General features: G+C 44.9%; 1 protein-coding gene across 2 annotated transcripts in view; it reads right to left on the bottom strand.

The window, feature by feature from the left end:
* C8B (complement C8 beta chain) overlaps window positions 1-20,059 on the bottom strand; it is a gene marked incomplete at both ends in the record, with an annotated part of 37,197 nt that extends 17,138 nt beyond the window's left edge. The window contains 6 exons of one of the 2 annotated variants that reach the window (XM_080920705.1): window positions 1,204-1,401; window positions 3,429-3,561; window positions 4,912-5,053; window positions 7,346-7,487; window positions 13,342-13,498; window positions 19,971-20,059. In XM_080920705.1, the coding sequence (XP_080776831.1) occupies window positions 1,204-1,401; window positions 3,429-3,561; window positions 4,912-5,053; window positions 7,346-7,487; window positions 13,342-13,498; window positions 19,971-20,059 (861 nt within the window). The remainder of the gene's footprint in view (window positions 1-1,203; window positions 1,402-3,428; window positions 3,562-4,911; window positions 5,054-7,345; window positions 7,488-13,341; window positions 13,499-19,970) is intronic. The other variant, XM_080920706.1, reaches the window with a different exon arrangement.
* Window positions 20,060-20,261: the final 202 nt, after the last annotated feature.

Genomic DNA, 20,261 nt, shown 5'->3' with positions numbered 1-20,261 from the left:
CACTGTTTTCCCTTATAATGTTCCAGTGGTTGGTTCTGTCCTTCATTTCTGCAGCTTGCTGGTGAGTCCCTGTTATGTGCCATCCTGGTCTAGGGAGGAAGGAAACAAATCTGTCCCCAACAAGCCCCAGCCCATAAGAAAATTCAACAGATGGAAGATAGTTACAGACTACTTAATGCTGAGCACCTGTTCTCTGCTGGTAACTATATCTGTAGTGGGGGACTGTTGGAGCCCCTTGAGATTTCTTTTTGTTTCATATAAATCATTATAAACTTTAGGTCTTGGTCTCTTTTCTCTTATAACCCCTTAATTTCCTATCACATCACTCCTGAGTTGAAAATTCTTGTAACTAGTAAAAAACACACACACCTTCTTTACCACAGAATTCAGTCTCAAAGCTGCCCATCACTTATTTCTTGAACGCAGGACCCCAATCACTTACTGCTCCTATCGTTTTGTGCTTACCACGTGGTCACTAAGGAATACACAATGGTTAGATTAGCTTTGGGGAACATCCCTGAGGCAGCACATGTATGTGAAGGGCAGGATGGGAGTCACACAGTGTGTCAGGGCAGCACAAGGCAGGGCAGCCTGGGCTAGTAACCACATGGGAAACTGGTCAGAGGTACAAAGAAAGCAGGATAAGGTGTTGGGGAAGTAAAAAGAATCCCACCAGATGCTTAAGAAGAGTTGGGTTATATTCCAGACACTGATCTCAAACAAAGGTCAAGTTGCAGTGAGTTGCAAACTCTCCACATTCATAGGTTTCATTTAGGCATGTCTACATAATAAGTATATTGAAAACCAAAGGAAAAGGCTTATCAAAAAAAAAAAAAAAAAAAAAAACAGAAAACAACAACAACAACAACAACAACAAAACCCAAAAAACAAGAAAATACCACTCCACAGGCAAGTAAATCAATGTAAAACTAAGATGTGATTTATGAAAACGTTATTGTTTACTTGGACCAAGTGGAATATAGACTCAGCTATGAGCATAAAATAATACACATACATTGAAAAGCAATGAACTGATTTTATTTTTCAAGAGCAAGAAAAAACCTGAAGTTGGGTGGGTAGGGGTTGGTAGGAGGATCTGGGAAAAGTTGGGGAAGGGGAATGTATATGTTTATGAAACTCTCAGAGAATCAATGAAGACATCATTTTTAAATGGATAAATAAAAGCATCAAACGGGTACTTACAGTGTGGGAGAATCGTTTGGTTCTGCTAATGTAATGTCTGCCTTCGTTGCTTTCTCGTTTCACTCCAAACTCAGCAATCCCATTCACTTTAAAACCAAACTTGAAGCTAAACATGCTGGTTGCTTTTTCTGTCACATTATGTTCGAAATCCAAATATGACTCGTATTCTGTAAATGCAAATTCATATTTGCCTTGGGTCTATAGAAAGAAAAAAATGTGCTTTTAATATGTTTTGATTCAAATTCTTATCATCAGACATTCCCTGTGCTCTTATTATATGGACGAGCTGAGCCAGTGACACGGGAAACACAGAAATATCAGGGACAGCTTATATCTTTAGGATCACTGTTTCAGGAAGACAGACAGACATACTCAATACTCGTGTTCAGAGTCTGGATTTTATTTGGGTCCTAGTCGGCAGGAAAGCAGGAGATGGGGATGTCTAGCGCTGTGGATTGGTCTGGAACTGAGGTTTGAGTAGAAGTGGGAGGATCAGAAGAGGTAAGAGTGAGGACATTGGGAATGTGTGGAAAGAGAACCTTCTGGCACTGGGTTATCTCCTGATCTGAACTGTGGCACACTGCTAACATGAGCCAAGAGAGGAAGGAGTGGGGTGGACATTCTGGGACAACATGGCAGTTAGAATGGAAAGAACAAATCAACCCAAGAAGGAGGTGCTATGACGTGTGTGCAACACTAAAGAAAGGGCAAGGCGGCAGGAAGAGAGTGAAGACTGAGGCACACTGCTTTGCACACTTGTCTTAGGGAACTTAGAAGAGGTATATGCTGAGTCATTAGTGCTCATTGTCCTCGCATAGGTGACCTGTCAGAGGCAGGACCTTGTGACCAGTTATTGCTACCTCCATTCCCATGAGCATCTGGGCACTTGTAATTTGTATAAAGTCACGAAGCACAGGATGGGGGCATTGGAGACTTGGCCTGAGTAGACTTCTTGTGCAATGGTACTGTTTCCTTCTGGGTGGATGACTTGGGACAACTGATTTCTCTAGGCCTCAGTTTCCCCATGTATAAAATGAAGATGGCAGTTGTCCCTGTCACATAGGAGGCTGTCAGAGCCTGCAGTAAATGCCTTTGCTAAGAGGAGAGGAAGCTGCACGTGATGCCTGTGCTGGGATCTGGCGCCTGTAACGGTTCCTTGAGAAGCAGAGGTTGAGAGGTTGGACTGGATCCTTGATGGAAGGTCTGTTTAGTCCTAGCTAGGCTGTTTCTTCCTGCTGATGGCAAGTAAGTGTTGCAGAAAGGACCAGAAAAGGGGGAAGTGGAGAAAGGCAGTTGTCCAGCCTTCAGAACTATGCATCTTTGGTGATGGAAACCACCATCTCCATGAATTTCTCAGTCAACCTCTCCTTACTTTGCATGAGGAACCTGAAGGAAGAGTGGAATGGTATATTCTATGTTTTACGCTGCAATTGTTGTGTCTGGGAGTATATTTGAGTCATAGTACAGACTTATAAGGGTGTAGCATTTTATTTCTTTTAAAGGTTTATTTGTGTGCATGTTGGTGTGTGTGTCTGCGTGTGCACACTTGAGTGTGTATATATGTGTCCCTGAACAGGAAGGTAGCCATGAAGCCCAGAAGATTTCAGATCCTCTTGAAATGGCTGTGAACTCCTGATGTGGAATGGGAACTGAACCTGGGCCATCTGGAAGAGCAGCAACTCTTAATCATCAAGCCATCTCTCAGCCCCAGTGGTACTTCATTTCATAGCCTTAAATATTTAGGTCAATGCCTGGCCTGATCAGCAAGGGTGTGGCAGTGATGGGAACAACAGTTAAAGTGAGCAGAGGACTCCCTGTGGCCTCAGGTACTGTGATGTCACTTAGCCTCCTTATCTCACTGCTTGGTTTACTTCAGGGAAGAAGCCTATAACTTTCAACATAAAGACAGGACAACAGCGGTTCTGAGCATTTAGGACTGCAAGCAGACAAGTCAGCACATCTGTGTGATGCCAGATCCTCAGCTCTGTCTCTGGCCTAGCTATAACGACATCTGCTAACATCACTTCTGCAATAGCTCCTGCTCCATTGCTGTACGCAGCCTACCATCAGTACAGGGTCTTGAGTTAGGGTCCACCCACTTGATACCAGAAGACACTGGGGATCCGAGAGAAAGAGCTGTGTAAAAGCTGCACAGCTTGCAGGCTACAGAGTACCCAGCCAGGGGTCCCTCGTAACCTGCTGCAGCTTACCTAGATGTCCCTTACCTGTGGGGTGTAGCCTTCTACATTGTATGGTTTCCTAAACCTGGTGTTCAGGATATAGTGGGGGGAGCATCCACCAGCGTAATACCGGTGATCGAGAACTGGGCCCTCAAACGTGTTTGTGAACAGATTTATCCTGGAAAAAAAGGTACAGACAGGGTGGGAAGCTTAGGGTTTGGAGTTTTGTCCTCTCCGTTGGAAATTACCAGATCCCATGGAATGAAACCCAAAACTCCTGGTTCTACATGCAAAGGGCATGGGAATTTGGTTCATACCAACACAACATCCTCATTTTAAAACTTGTGTGTTATTATTTTTTATATGTATGGATGTTTTGCCCACATGTATATCTGTGTACCATCCCCATGCCTGGAACAGTGCACAGAGGCCAGAAGAGGGCATCAGATCCCCTCAGACACCTTGTGGGTGCTGGGAATTGTTGCCAGGTCTTTTTTTGGAAGAGCAGTCGCAGCTCTTAACCGTGGATTCATTTCTCCAGTGCCTTCAGCTCAGCTCTTTCATCTCAGACAATTTCCAACGTACTTGCACAACCCTGTCTCTAGCCCCTGCTTCTTCGGCCAGTGAGTGTGCTTTGTTTCTTCCAGACAAGTGGCTCTCCCTGTGCTTACTTGGAATCTATTACTGACTTTGAATGTCCTCTCTGTGTCTTTTCAACTGTGATATTCCTGGAGCTCATTTAAGTGTTGAGGGCCTTGGTTTTCCTATCCTGGAAGTGGGTACAATTGGCTACTAGGGAGGCCCTGAGAGGAGCTCCCATCCAAATGAAGAGTCTCTCTCTCTGATGAGCTACTTTTACAGACTAGCACTTATCTAGGGAGGAGGCAAATTCTATTCACATTTCTTTCCAGTGGCATTCTTTACAGTGATTCATATCGTGCTGAAAGAAATGGACCCACTCATCCTTCTGCAGGCTTAGATGCTGCAAAATGTGGAAAGAAATTGGGATGAATGATTGGGCCTGTTTGACAATTTCTGACCTCTCTCCTTTGACCACATAGAAGAGTGACCCAGTGCTTACATACCTAGGAGCTGGGACACACATGAATGACAGAACTATCTCTTCACATAGTGCTCAGAAGTCCCTTATTTTCAATATTGTAGATGCTAGGAACGAGGGACATAGAACCAACCAGAACCTATGACATAAATTGTCTATGGGATTCAAGATGTATGCTTAGAAATACACTGACACAGAAAATGGTGAGAGTTACGAATAAGGCCCACCCCAGCCCCTGAACAATAATAGTGTCAACCCTCCTGTGGCCCATGTCTGTTCATAGTATGTGCTTCTGGAACAACACAGAACTGACCTCAGGGAACACATGGAGACACCTACTTCCAGTACAGCCTTTCTCTTCCAGAAAGGAGAATAAGCATCTGTCCCTTTTCTGCCCCTTGTCCATTTTCCCGAATTCCATTTACCACTGTGGGTTCCTATCAACCCAGCAAGACTGTAGCAACTCACCCGCTGGCCAGGCTGCCAATTGCCCAGTACTGCTCCATTTCCTGTTGGCATTTTTTGTAAATCCTCCTACAGTTGGCTTCGTCTGATTGGTCTCCACAGTCATTGTCTCCATTGCAGAGGAGTCTGCGGTTCACACACCTCCCTGGGACAGAGGGGACCACACTCAACAGCTGTGCAGATGGGATGCACACGGCTAGTGCCTTGCGTATGGCCCACAGTGCCTGTTCTGACACCTTCATGCATCAGGCCTGACTGAGGACACTAAGAGTTAACCCCCATTTTCTCACCCTACACCCTAGGAGTTCAGTGCAGCAGTATTGAAAGCACCGAGAAAAGATTGTCTAGAACAGTCTATGAAGGGGGGAGGCAATATGCCAAAAAAAAAGCAGGGAACAGATAGACAGCCAGGACAATGGTCTGGAATGGCCCCTCTTCCTGTTGCAGAGCATAGGGAGAGGTAGTGGACAGCTTCTCCAAGTAGAGCCAGCATTGTAGCTGTGATCCAAGTTCCTGACCCCAGTTCCTTCATCAGTGAAGTGCAGACATCATCACAGCCATGACACATGACACAGGCATATAAATAGAACCTACTCAGGCAAAGTTCTGCAAAGCCTGTCATGGCTGGGGCTAGTGTGTCTGAGAGCCAAGCAGCCATTGCAAGGATATATTTGCAGCACAGTTGGGACCTTACCTGCCTAATCCTGAATCCTTCCCCTAACCCGCATCACCTTCAGCACCATCATCTGTATCACTGTTATTTCCTCTACAGCTTTGTCTCACTGGCTTCACTTTCTGCCTTATTTGCGAATTCTTGGGGCAATAAAGTCCACAAAACAGATCCTACTCCTTAGACATATCGGGTCAGTTTTAACCAATGTCCTTCCATTATTAGAGGCAGAAAAATAACAACCTGGTCTTCAAATGTTTCCTACAAAGGCATTTAAACTAAAGCCTGCATGAATAGCCATTACGGCTCTGGGAGAAACCATGGAACGCTGGCCATAATGAGTCCTTGGGTATATTGTTAAAAAGTCTCTCAGATTTATTGGTTGGAATTTTACATTTGCAATAAGCCCTAGAAATTGCCCTAATAATCCTTGTCTATCTTTTGGAAGCTCTGAACCATAATCCATACAGGTACGGTGAATGGAACACCCCAGCAGATCCTTTCGGGCTAAGTGTCCCTGTGTATGCCAGACATGTGAAGGAATGGAGACACAGAGATTTTCCAGGATGAGCTGAGTGTGTAAGTTGGGGAAACACGCTTTTACTTGTTTCTGCTGTAGATAATCATTTGTTTGTTTGCTGTTCCCTTCCTTCTGCCCATTTTCCCATCTGTCTTCCATAATTCACTTTCTTTCTTTGCAAAAAAAAAAAAAAAAAAAAAAAAAAAAAAAAAAAAAAAAAATCAACAATCTTAGCTGACGACATCACAGTTGAGCTTATGGTAGATATGCTGATGCAGAAATGTAAATGTTGGTAAGTGATGGTGTTCACGCCTCTCCACTCCACCCGAGGGCTCTGTGTGCAGAGCTAAGGCGTGACAGAGAGGCGTTACCTCTGGTATTACCTAATGCTTGTGACTGACTTGTAAGTCATTAACGTTACCCTTGCTGTGTTTGAATAAGGATGCTCCCCCCTCCCCAAGCTCAGATACTTGACAAATTAGTCTCCTGTTGGTGGAACTGTTTAGGAAAGATTAGGAGATGTGGCATTGTTGGGGAAGGTGTGTCACGAGGGACAGCTTTGAGGTTTCCAAAGACTCCTGACATTTTAAGTTAGATATGTCTTTTGCTCTCAGATCAAGGTGTGAGCTGTTTCTGTTGCTTTGTTTCTGCTCTGCCATCATGGACTCTAACTCTCTGACACTGTAAGTCCAATTATATTCTTTTTGCTATCAGTTGCTTTGGTTATGGTATCTTAGCAATAGAAAAGTACCTAATGCAGCACCCAGTTTCTGTGGATGCAATTAAAATCCCCAAAGGTTAAATCAGATGTTCTAGATCATGCACAGGGCTAGACCTGACCCGGGACTTCTGATTCCAACATCTCTAACTTATGTCACTAACTGCAGCTGACCTTCCAGATCCTCACAGCATTTCCTCCCCTGACATGCTGGATGGTTTGCGGCATGTAACCTCTACAAGCTTCAATTTCTTAGAAGGCAAAATAGGAATAACAATAATACTTCCTTTCTATATGCACACACACACACACACACACACACACACACACACACACACACATATATATATATATACATATATATATATATATATAAACATGATATATATCACACAGGTTTGTAGTAAGTTATCCTCTTGACCTGTCCTACAACCCTAATCTTCATGAACCCTATATATCTATCCCTCCAGCACCACATGTTGCATTCTGCCTTTCAAGCTTCTCTTCCCATTCCCACACCCATCCATACCTGTCTGTGCACACACAAAGCCTTCACATCGTACTTGACTTCTGCAGGGTCGGTTGGTAACACAGTCTTCAACTTCCTTGTCGGAGACGTCACACAAGTCCCCATAAAACTGAGAGGGCCGGAGCAAGTAGGCATGTCTGTACTGTAGCAGACAGAAACAGAGGAAGCCAATGATGACCTCTGGGTCTGCAGGAGCCAAGGGTACTGTATACAAATGGTCACCAACCAAGCTGTAAGCGCTGAGAAGGCATACAGTTGGCTGATTGCTATTTGTCCGGTTCTTGTGCTTCCTTCAGCACACGCTGAGTTTCTGTGCAAGGCTGGCAGCTTTCTGAATGTTTCTCCAATTATGCTTTATGTTTCCTGAAGTTGGGGGCCTTGTCTTGGGTCTTTACTTTGTTTCTGCTGCGGTCTGCCAAGATTTGTTGAGTGTGAGGCATGGGCCTTGGAATCAAAAATTAATAAAGGAGCTCAGATAGTCAGTTCAACAATGAACTAACTCTTGGCTTAATTATTCCAGTAGGTGATTCATATGTTGTCACAGATTGCTGAAGGCATCAGTGTGATATAAATAAAGGACTATGTACTCTGAAGCTCCAACTGATGCTGGTACTTCCTACTGTATGTTGGTCAAGTAGCTCAGTCTTCGGAATCCAAATTTACTCATGTGTGAACTGGGGGCAATGAAGTACTTAGATGGACAGTTTAGAATTTAAATTATGTTATAGATTTGTTAATATTACTTATATACTATGAATTACATATTAACTTATATATCATCATAGTATCTCAAGCTCACGTTCTTTTTTCTGACATAAAGTAGGTACCCAATTTCTTGTCAGTATTTTCTTTTTTATTACCCACTGTTTTGGGAATCAATATTGCTATTTCTCTCTTCTTGTTCATTTATTCTGAAAATATTGATTAATCTATCATATATTTAAAAGGGTAGGTATTTTTGCTTGTTTGCCTGTTGGTAGGTTTTCTAATCATCATCAATTCTCCTATCCCGCCTTCAAAAGCAGAGGGCAGTTGCCCATGGTAGGAGGCACCAGGCAGTGACAACACGGTGAGCCGGAGCAAGGCAGGGCAAGTGCAAAGTGCTCTGTAAGCTCATGGCGAAATCTCCATTGCAAAAGCAAGAGACAGAAACTGGCTTCACGTAAGGATATCAAGGCCAAGACCTAAACATTGAGGAGGAGTATCAGGCAGATACGCAGGGCAGGAAAAGGGCAGCCTGGGCAGAGGAAGGTTTTGAGTTAAACCAAGAGAGACTGGAGGATGCATCTTTGTACCCCAGAAACTAGAGATGACTTTGTCCTGGGTGGAGAGCAGTGTTTGAGGGAGAGGGTGGAGATGTGGAGAGAGTCAGAGTGAGGTAGGCAGCCAGGAGCCCCATGCTGGTGGGTAAGGGAGGCAGTAACAGAAGGGAGTGATTGTATTTGTGTGGTTTTCAAACGTTAGTAGTCAGTTTGGGTACACAGACTGTGGCAAATGAGGAGAGTAGCCCCACTTCAGAGTGACAAAAGACACAGTTACTCCTTATGTGACATCTGTACTGTGGCTCTGGAAACCATGAAAAAGAGTATAGACAGCCATCATCTGTGCCTCTTGGCCTTGGAGACTCATTGTTCCTAGGAGGTAGACATGCCTGCAAATAAGACCTTGAGGAACAAACAAACCAAAATTAAACCAGAAAACTGCCAGCAAATTAAGTACAGAAGAAACATAACCTCCACACAATGTATGACAAACCCACAGAGAATGTCATGTTAAATGGGGAATGGCTGGAGGTATATATTCAAAAAAAATCTAGGACAAAGCAGAATGTTTATTCGACTCAGAACTGGAAGTGTATGAGAAAGTAATAAGGCAGAGGAAAAACTAAAGGCAGATAAATTGAAAGGAGAGCTAAAAGGATTCTGTTTGTCAATAGCATGATCACGTATGTAATATCTCTAGAGACTCTACCAAAACACTGCTGGAGTTGATAAATACAGTAAGGTTGCAGAATATACAAAATCAAATAGCATTTTGTATATTTCAAATGAACAGGTCAAAAAGAGCTTTAAAATAAGCTTACTTACAATATCCTCAAAATAATAAGAGAGGTAGAAATAAGTTTAATGTAGAAAGGGACAGGCTCAATCTTAATGAAAAATTAAGAAGACAGGAGCTATTTTATTTTCACTGGTTAAACAAAGTATTGTTAAAATGTTCACATACTCAAGGTAGCCTGAGACTTGATATGGTCCCTGTCAAAGCATGAGGTGCCGTGTTTATGAAGCTAGTGGTGAAAGATAGATGGGGAGATCACAAAATTCATATAGAACCCTAAAAGATCTAGAATAGTGGAGACAATCCTGAGCAAGAAAAGCAAAGCAAGCATGCTACAGAGCTGGTGGGATCACGAAAGAATGGGGTAGACATGAGCACATGCACACAGAGCAATGGAACAGAGAGAAAATCCAGGATGAATCCACACACTTATGGCCAGGAGATTTTTCTAAGGCACAAAAAGCATGTACTTGGGTATGGACCATCACTTCAAAAGAAGTGGTGCTGGGAACTGGGTATACAAGGGGATGATATGGGAAGTACCATGATCATCTTGCAAGCATAAGGACCTGGGATCAATCCCTGAAACCAACCTTTTAAAAAGCCAGGTGAGATGGTATGTGCTTGTAGTGCCAAGGCTGGGGAGGCAGAAACAGGTACAACCCTGGGAATCCCTGGCCAGACAGTCTAGCCCACTTGGTGATTTCAAATAACCCTATCTCAAAAAGGTAGAAGCATGGTGAATGGCCTCCTCCTGTGTGAATGCACACATAAAGTTCATTTGAATATCACACACTAATACATACATGAACATACATGGGGGAGTAGAGTGGGAGAGAAAGAGAGAGAGAGAGAGAGAGAGAGAACCCAAATAAATGAGCACTGGATATACATACAAGTATAGGAGACTGACACTAGACAGGCCTGTATATAAAAAGACCACTTTCTGGTTGCGATGGCTCACAGCTTTAATCCTGGCACTCAGGAAAGAGAGGGAGGCAGATCTTTGAGTTGGAGACCAGCCTAGTTTACAAAGTGAGTTCCAGGACAGCCAGATCTATGCAGAAAGAACCCACCTACCCACCCAAGAAAAAAGAAAGAAAGGAAGAAAAAAGAAAAGAAAGGAAAAACATAAAATACGTCAAAGGCCTAATTTAAGATCCCAGATTTAAGATATGCGGCTATTGGAAGGAGCCGCTGGGGAAACACTTCAAGCCCCAAGCACAGAGAGAACAAGATTTTTAAATAGTAGAGGTAACAAGAGCCAAGCTAGACAAACACGGTTGGATTGTATCGGGGAGTTTCTGTCTAACCAAGGAAATGGTCAACAGTGTTAAGAACAAACTGAAGAATAAGGATAATATGTACAAACTATTCATCTGTCAAGAGGCTAATCCTCAGGATATATAAAAAAAATTCAAAGAGCAAAGAAAATTTCTAATAATCTGAGTTTAGACAGGTAAGTGTTCTCTACAAATATGTCTCAATGATAATATTCAAATGGCAGAAATGTAGAAAGAAGGAAGGTTTATACCCTGCAGATAGGAGTGCAGGTTAATATAACCATCAGGGGCAGTACTGCAGACTCTACGAAAGCAGGAGGAAGAGGAGAAGGAAGGAAGAATAAAACAATTAAAAATCCTGGAAATAGATCTACCACATGAGCCAGCAGTCTTAATACCGAGCATAGATTCAAAGGAAATGGTGACATTTTGTAACAGGTAGAGTTATAAGAGTCACCGTAGCCAAAATAAGAATCAACAAACATGTTCACCAAGAGATGAGTAGATTTAAACGGTATGATTGACAATGGAATTCTGATCATCTATCAAGGGTGAACAAGCTATTTGTGGCAACAAAGATGGGATCTTTGGACATTGGGTTAAGGAAATAAGCTTGGTAGAAAAAGCCAATCAGAGGTTCTCATTCATTTGTAGATGCAGAAACAGTTCATCACAGAAGTGGAGAATCGACTAGAGGCCACTAGAGACTAATCAGGGCAAGGGGCCCAGGCAGGTATTGATTATCAAAACATTATATGTGGGGAATTCTATTGCTCTATAATTCAGAAGATATAAGCTCACAATAATTGTCCAGTTCAAAGTAGCTAGTTGGGGTTCTGTTGAAGCTTCTCTACATGTCAGCACAAGATAACAATTATGTTTGCATGATGAGAAAGCTAACTGCCTTGGCTTTATCATTACACAGTGAATATATGTATCACATTATAAAACTATACTCCATAAATAAGCAAATTCTGTAAGTCAATTAAGGGATAAAAATAAGGCCGTGTGTGTGTGTGTGTGTGTGTGTGTGTGTGTGTGTGTGTTTGTGTGTGTATGCATGCACACACACATACACACACAGAGTCTCCCAGACTAGCTCCAGGCTCTCAAGACAAACTAGGGTTGAGGAGGATGGACATATTGAAGGAAATACACCTGGTCTTTGTTCAGAGGTTTCACTGAGCCCTAGGCATGCACCCTGCAGACAGGGCTGGTGCCCGCTGAGGAAGTCCACAGCAAGCTGCAGCGAGCAGTCTGGCTGGCTCATGCTCAGTCCTTCTGGTTTATGGTGTAGATGAGGCAATTATCCAGATAATTGGATCAATGTTGACAACTTTAGCAAGAAAGCCTACTCTGGGAACAGAATGATAGCGCTTGGATCTCCCCATTGATCCAATTAACTGTGTAATTGTCCTGGGCCAACTTCTTCAGCCTCTTCAGAGTCTTTGCTATGATAGGTCTGGGTTCTGAAGGAGCCAAGGGAATGACAGCTGTGTTCTCTCTATCTCTCTCTCTCTCTCTCTCTCTTTCTCTCTCTCTCTGACTCTCTGTCTCTCTAAGTCTCTCTCTGTCTCTCTCTGTCTCTCTGTCTCTCTCTCTGTCTCTCTCTCTCTCTAAGTCTCTCTCTGTCTCTCTGTCTCTCTCTTTGTCTCTCTCTGTCTCTCTGTCTATCTCAGTTTCTCTGTCTCTCTGTCTCTTTCTCTTTCAGCACATCTGCTTTGTTCAGAGCTGGGGTCCCGGGTCAGCCCTCCCCACAAGGAACTGAAGCATAAACAACATGGCGACTAGTTAGTTCTATAGGCAGAAATGTCAGTAAGGACCCTGCAGCCTGATCTAAGGCTTGTCTCTGATACTAGAAGGCTCCAATAAGCTACTTAACTTCTCTAAGCCTCCATTTACCCACCTAACAGAATATGTGACAGTCATGTTCTTTTTCCTTGCAAAGATGTCAGGAAGCAGAATGAGATCAATCGTGACAGTTGTAAGAGGCACCCGTGACATGTGTGTCCACTGAAGGCAGAACTGCAGGTCTTTACAAGTTGTCTGTTGAGGGTAGTAAGTGACAAAAATCAGAGCATGGTGTATGCTAGTTGTAGGGTAGGGGCAGCTAAGATAAGCATGTAAATGTTGCTTTGTCTAACTGGAGCTAGGGCTGATGAGCAGTCAGGGAAGGCTTCACAGAAGAGGTTGCCCTGAGCAGGGTTTCAGGTTCTGAGTCCTGGTAGAAAGTGAATGTGTTGGGAACTGTCATTGCCACCTGAGAAAACAATGCAAACAGGTGGAGAGGGGGGTGAAAGATCTGGACGAATACAAAAGCTGACATATCCTAGAGATAGGGCCAGGTTAGGTGACACAGAAGTCTGCCCTTGATCCTGAGGGCACATGTGGGGAAATACTGGGACAGTGGAGATGTGGCTATACTGTGTGTGATGGGTGCAAAGAGCAGGTCAGAGAGGAAGCTGCTAAGACATCTGTGTGGGAAACACTGTAATACCAAGCCTGCTTGCTGTCTGAAAGCATAGAGACAGGAGAGTCTTAAAGGACAGACTGTGGCCAGGAACCACCTCTGCCAGGCTTGTTGACCTCTACCTTCCTTGTCATCTCTACCTCCCACCCCTGCCCATGAATTTAATGCTCACCCTGGTATCTTACCCTTTTCTTCTGACAGGGGTCACATGCAGTCCAGGACGACCAGGTGGATAGTTCACAGTCAATAGGCGCTGGGATAACATCCACACTCCGTACTGGTCTGCTCCTGACAAGGCTCCCGTTGACTGCATTTGTCTCAAAGAAATCTGGCTTCACACCTCTGAAAAATCACAGAAAGAGAGTTGAGAATCATAAAAAAATCACATTCATTCCCCATCACCCACCAAATTAATGTAGATCAGAACAGGAGCACAAGGAAGTTGTTGATCATTTCAGTACTAGTCAATTCATCTAAAAAAAATATGTACTGAGTCTCTGGGAAGTGCCTGGCATTAGGACTTGTGGTAACTCCAGCTAGAAGACAGTGTCTCAGCAGCTTGTGAACTCTGATTTCCAGTCTGGCTGAGCTTCCCTTTTCTCTTCCACATAGTGGCTGAGATACATTCCTTTATGCAGCTGTTTCTAAATTAAAAATGATAGTCAATAAATGATCCTTCCCCAAATCCTTATGGACTTTGGATATGCAGGAAATCCAACCCCAGCACCTCATTCCCTACCTCTCAGGGCCTCTTTTTTTAATCCTCTGGAAATGGAAGGGTTTGGACTAGACGATGCTTCTTTATATTAAAAGTCCATGAAACATTTGCCAAGAACAACTGATACTGAGGATATCAGTACTGAGGGTACTCAGGGGGTATGGCACAGGGTCTACTTAGAAGAGAAACTGTCTTGCACCTTAGCTCTAGGGAACTTTTCCCAGTAGGCGATATTTTAATTCGTGTGGGTTCCAATGTTCCAATGGCCGCGGCTGAGGTTGAGGATATGTAGAGTTGGTTGAGATTGGGGAGAAGGAAAGAGGCTGGGGCAGGAGTCCTAGCACGTGATGTGTGATGTGAACCTGAACTACAGCAGGGGCAGGGTAGCATGGGCAGGGTAGCATGGGCAGGGTAGCGGACTGAGTGTGTTTTAATGGAAGAGATGGGAAGTGCTTGGCAAGTCGATGCCTGGAAGGGCTGGGGAGGAAGGAAAGAATTTAGGTTGATGCTGTATCCTTGAATGCTAAGGGGGTGGGGCACAGGAGGACAGACATCGTGGGGGGCAGAGGTGTGGGGAAGATGGTGGAAGCAGGGCAAACTGCAGGTGCCTGTGGGATGTCTATATAAAGTCAGTTGGACACAGTTCTCACCCTGGTCTAAAGCCCAGAAGGAATGTCTGTGCTAGAGACACAGACCTGGTTAGGGCATGCCAGGGAGGGAAATGCTTCTTTGAGAGAAGCAGGCCGAGTGTATTAGCTCTTTTCTTTTCTTGTGAGAAAACACCATGGTCAAGGCAATGTATAGGAGGGTTTATATGGCTGACATTCCTGGAGGACTAAGAAACCATTATGGTAGGGAAGTGTGGTAGCAGCAGACATGAGGCAGCTGGAGTAGAGGCTCAGAGCTGGGCCCCATCAGTGCCACACCTCCTAAGACTACCCAGACATCACCACCAACTGGGGGCCAAGCAATCAAACTTTCAAGCCTATGGGGTCATTCTTCTTCAAACCATCACACCAAGGAAAAGCGCTTTAGGGGAAATCAGGGATGCAGAGTGGGGGAGGGGCAGGGTGTGAAGGGTCTGTGGTGGTGAGTGAAGCTTAGGAATGGGGCGGAGGGCAGAGGAGCCACACCTTCAGAGCAGACAAGCAACAGCAGAAACGTCTAAAGTGTAAGGCAGGCTATTCCTTGAGTCCCTGACACACAGCAGGGCCAAGTGAATGAGTGGGCTTGTTATTTTATCTGCATAAGCCCCAGTTTCCCTACCTAGGACACGGCAGATACACCTCGATTCTTTTTTATCCCTTCCCACGAGTGTGTACATCATGGTAAGATCCCTTGTAGCTTGCACTTCCTTTTTGAATCTATAAAGGAGGTGAGGGGAAGAAAGGAATGGAGATGTATGGAGGGACTTGGATGTCAGTCATAAGCACTGTGCAATCTGTTGTCTTACGCTTTCGTCACATCCCACAGATAAGAAGGTAACCACTGGGTGTTGTCAGCTGGACAGATGCTGGAATGGCTCAGAGAGACATGTCACGCCTACTGTAGTGAAGCTGGGTACACCTGCCCCAGGACCTAAGTGTTAGGCCCGTCTGATCCGCAGCATGTAGGCACTCTGGCTCTTGCCCCACGGGGTCTGGAAGCAGAACCATCCTGCATCCACTCTCGTCACCTCCCACCAGTATCTCCGTAAGTGTCTGCAAGACATGCTTCATCCCTGTCACTCCGATTAAGTCATTAGGGGGAACATCACAAAGCTTCTACCTGTCAAGCACACAGGATGTCACCCCAAACAAGGTCATTAACAACACATTCTCACTTGGCAACAGTCCTAAAAGGAGCACAGTATTAACTACTTGTGAGCACCATTTCCATGACTGCCCTGGAGACTGGCAAAAATCAATTGCCTAGTAAAGTTGGATCTTTAACAAAAGGTCAGAGACTCTACTGGAAACCTCAGGTGGGTACTTGAAAGTGGTTACTGAGGCCGGATGCCGCACACCAGCAGGAGCCCTCCGATGGGCTCCTCTCTACTAATTTGCCCGGGTTTGACAAAGCAATCCTGTCTGTGATTTGGCTTCTCCTAAGTGTGTATTTGACAGCTCTGTGGGGCACCCTCTTCCTATTTCAACTACAAAGCAGTTACACAGTATTGTTTTGTTTTTTCCCCCAAGTATCAACCCAATTTAGGGCCACAGTAGAGACCAAGTGGATAAGTAATGTGTACAGTCTCTGTTAAGAGTCACAATTATTTTCCTCTCTGAAAATTGAGAGCCCAGTAATGGACAAGATGACAGCTTATAGAAGGGACTTGAGAGAAGTAGCTATAACCACCAGATCTCTTATTTTTACACCCAATTTCCATTATGGAGGTGGCAATATAATAGAATAATCAGCCAACCAAACAGTATGTTTGTAAATGACATTGGGTGAGCGGGGCTCATTACTGCTGCAAAATGCAAATCTAAAAGAAAAACTAGCGTCAAGTCCCAACTTGAATTGGAGAGCGGCATGGAGCTGCACAGATGACAGGTCCAACTGGGGCATCTTCCGTGTCACTATGTGTACCTTCTACCCTGAGGAATTCCTACAGGGACATACCCGCTGGCTTAGCTTCTGCGGAGCTGCCTCCATATGGGGAGAGTAGATAAGAGAGAGTAATAGAGGCAGGGCATACGGTCATAGTATATTACGAACATGTATGGACATTGCATAATGAAAGCCCAACATGCAATTAACAGACACGAATGCAAAGCCAAGATTCTCCATGCCATAAGACTGCCACAGGAAGTACTGAAAGTTAATCACTCAGGGCCTCAGACTCAAACTGATCAGCACTCCCCACCCTCTCCCTCCCCCTGTCACCCTCCCCTGCCCCCCCCCACCGCTGTCTATCTTTTGTCATTCTCAATTGGTCTTTAAGTAAAAGCTATCTCCAGGAGTTGGGCATCGGAGTTTTATATCAGCCCCAGTTCTGTCTGTTTGCCATCACAGGCATGTTGTGTGTCCAGCCAGTGTCCTGTAAATGCTTTCATACATGCTCGCAGTGTGCAGCTCCATGTCCCTGGGCTTTCTGAAACCTTGTGTATTTATTGTTCTGCACCTGCCTCCCGCTCAGCCATGTCTTCCACATCCACATCAATTCCTAAAGGGACCCAGTTCTCTCCTTCCGTCTGGATGTTCTCTTCTGGAATATCTCTTGCATGGCATTCATGGCACTGATTCTTTGTGGCATCGTTATATTCTAACACTTAGCAATATTTTAAAAAGTTAGTCTATCTGCCTTTTATGCCCCTTCTGAGGAAGTGCTGGCTGGCACAGACATGCCGTGTGTGTGTGTGTGTGTGTGTGTGTGTGTGTGTGTGAACAGAATGTTGGTGGCAGCCTTAGGACACATCGCTATGGGGCCAGGTCTCCTACTCTCTTTTCTTTGATCAAAATAAAGATGGGCCCATCACTCACTGCAGGATTGGGTCAGCAGTAAATTTCCAGTCCTCAGCTTGTGTGGACGGGGCACATCAATATATTTTGGTTTTCTCTGGAAATACCCTGACACAACAACTTTCCTGTCACACACAATTTGTTTAGCAGCTGCATCCCCGTGCAAACAGAAACATCCACTTTGCTGGCGGGGAGGTGGTTTCTGGGGTGGGGGAAGGTTTCCCATTTCTCTCTGTCATTTGCTGTGGCAGACATGGAATGTTAAGCAACATCGCAAAGTAGCAAACGTGTGTCTCAGAGAATCATCCTAGATATCCAGCAAGTTGGGGGGAAGGAGAGGTGCAGTAATAAGAGGAAGAAGGTAGAGAGGGTGTTTGAGTTCCTCACCCCCACCCCACTATCACTCCACTGCACACATATGGCTGGAATAGCCATGAGAGTCACAGAGTCTTTAGTCTCCTTCTCTCTACACCTGTAAGTGATAGAGTGACTGTGAGGATGAGGGCCCATGCCTGGAAAAGAGTGACAGTCAATAATGGCCAGTAGGTCCCATGGTAGTGTGACTCGAGCAAGTGGAATGAATGGCAGCCATTGTGATAGGAAGGAGGTTGCAGCTCTTTTTGTCCCCTGAGCAGGATTTTTTTTTTTTTTTTTTTTTTTGATGTTTGTGTGTGATCCTCAAAGACATGTGGTCAGCATTGGTACATAGAAGTCATGGGTGGACCAGAACTCCCAAGGACTAAAGCACCAACCATTGAGCACACATGGAGAGACCTATGGCTCCAGTTGCATATGTAGCAGAGGACAGCACTGTCTGTCATCAGTGGGAGGAGAGGTCCAGTGAAGGCACGTTTTCCCAGTGTAGGGGAATGACAAGGCACTGAGGTAGAGAGGGTGACTGGGAGAGGGAGCACCTTCATGAAAGATAGTGAAGGGGGAGGGGGTATGGGAATGGGGGGAAAGGGAATAATATTTGTATTTAGTAAATACAGAGACTATCCTATAAAAAATTAAATTAAAAAAAAAAAACGAAAAAGAAAGCATGGGTGGAGATTAGAATATCCAACCAGGAGTCCAGGGAGGGCTGGAGGATCATGGAGCCTGAGGCAGTCTCTTCTCCCCTCCGGGGATCAGTTTGCTCTTCTGAAGAATGGGAACGAGGGACTACCCCTTCCTCACATGACACAACTATGAGTTTCATAGCCTGTACTCTTCTTACCAGGTAGAGCTCCCCCTCCTACCTTGAAGGGAACTTGCCAATACGAATGTCCCATTGCGTCACGCCTCCTCTTCAGATCTATGCCTGAAGGATATGGTTTGCATCCCCTAGCTACTTGTTCCTACCATCTTCCTCCTCACAGCTCCACGTTGTTATCTACTCAATGATAGTGAGATGTACCTGGAGCCAGGAGAACAAGCTAGGCCCCTCTCTTACAACTCCTACATCAGCACACACTGTTGCCTCTGCCTGGTGCACCCTTGGTCCTTTACCAGGGCCCCTGCTCGGGAGGACAGGCCCCTCTCTCCCTCTTTCCCTTGATTGCTATTTGTTCCTGCACCAACTTTTACAAGTCTCTGTATTTGCTCCCACATGGCCACACTCACCGAGAATGTGTGTGTTTGGGGCTTGTTCAGCTCTGTACCCTCTGGGGCAAGGGGTGTATGAGCCCCTCCCCTTCAGGTACAATTCACTGGGTACTTCAGAGTTCTATGTGCCCAGAAGCAAATGCATCGGAATTCTCCGCAGCACAATTAGTCTCTTCACCAAGTGGAGGGTCATGCTAGTTCTAAAGATGAGTATTGAAGTGTCTGGTGAAGGCTCAGAATCCTGGTCCCAGGGAAGGAGCTCAACAGAGGCTGAATAGTGTGGTGCAGAGCTCAGAACAGGAGGCATGTGGAACACTGGTGCTGCTTACACTAATGAGTGAGCAGTTTGGGGGGGGGGGTGGAGACGGTTTGCCCTCTTTCCACAGCAGTGCTCATGAGCACCAGGTGCCTGAGCACTTCAACGTCTCATGGTGGGAACTGCTCCCGTTTAAGGAAGGTCTGCAGATCACTCTCTCTGGCACATCTTTCTTTGGAACTCAAGTTTGAGTCTAGTCTAAGATTATTTTCTTTAGCTGTTTCGCTTCCTGTAATCGGAAACTTTGATGAAATAAATCCTCTTTTTCCCCCTCTTTGGGAACTAACATTTGTGACAGAGGGGGCAGGGGAAAGAAAGAAAGAGAAAGTGAGAGTTTGAGAGACCTACTCACTCAGTTACCCTAGATCTTGGGCTGATGAGCAGGTAGAGCAAGGTAGTCTCACTGATTAAGATCATTCACACAAACTGGCTGAATATAACAACCCTTCTTTTGCATAAGGAGCCAGACCAAAGCTTTATTCGATTATGAAACTTGTATCCTATTCTTCTCAGCATGACAGAATACATTAAAACATGTCAGTTCTTTAACAGGCACTTTTGTTGAGGCCAGTCACGTATCTCCATATAGTTCAAAAGGAACTGTTGATCTTATTTTGGCAGACCTTCCCCCCACCCGACAAATTGCTTTAAAAGATGTTCCTCTGCCCACAGGCTTGTGGAAAAGTTGGTGAGAATTGTGTGGCTTTCTGCCTTCTGCCATGTGATCGATTGGGGAATCCACCACTTACCTGGAACCAGGGAAATGGAGACCTCCCAGGGCAGCACAAAGAAGACATAATTTTGCCAGTGCCCTCCAAACCTGAGACCCTGTCTTCATACTCTTTGTGTGGCAGGAGACCCAGTGTGGTTGGAGGATGGATGAAATGCCTGCTCACTCTTGCTGCTTTTGGTTCTGTTGCCACAGGGCAAACAGCTCAGCAAAGCAAACAGATGCCAGTGCCTGGACCATCGACTTTGCACACAGGAATGTACTCACTTGTGATTCTGCAAACCTAGGACAGTGAGGAGACTGCTAACTA

Source organism: Micromys minutus (assembly GCF_963924665.1).
Source record: "Micromys minutus genome assembly, chromosome: 9".
NCBI classification, from domain to species: domain Eukaryota; kingdom Metazoa; phylum Chordata; class Mammalia; order Rodentia; family Muridae; genus Micromys; species Micromys minutus.
The sequence above is the reverse complement of the archived record's forward strand: the minus strand, read 5'-3'. Positions and strand labels throughout refer to the sequence as shown.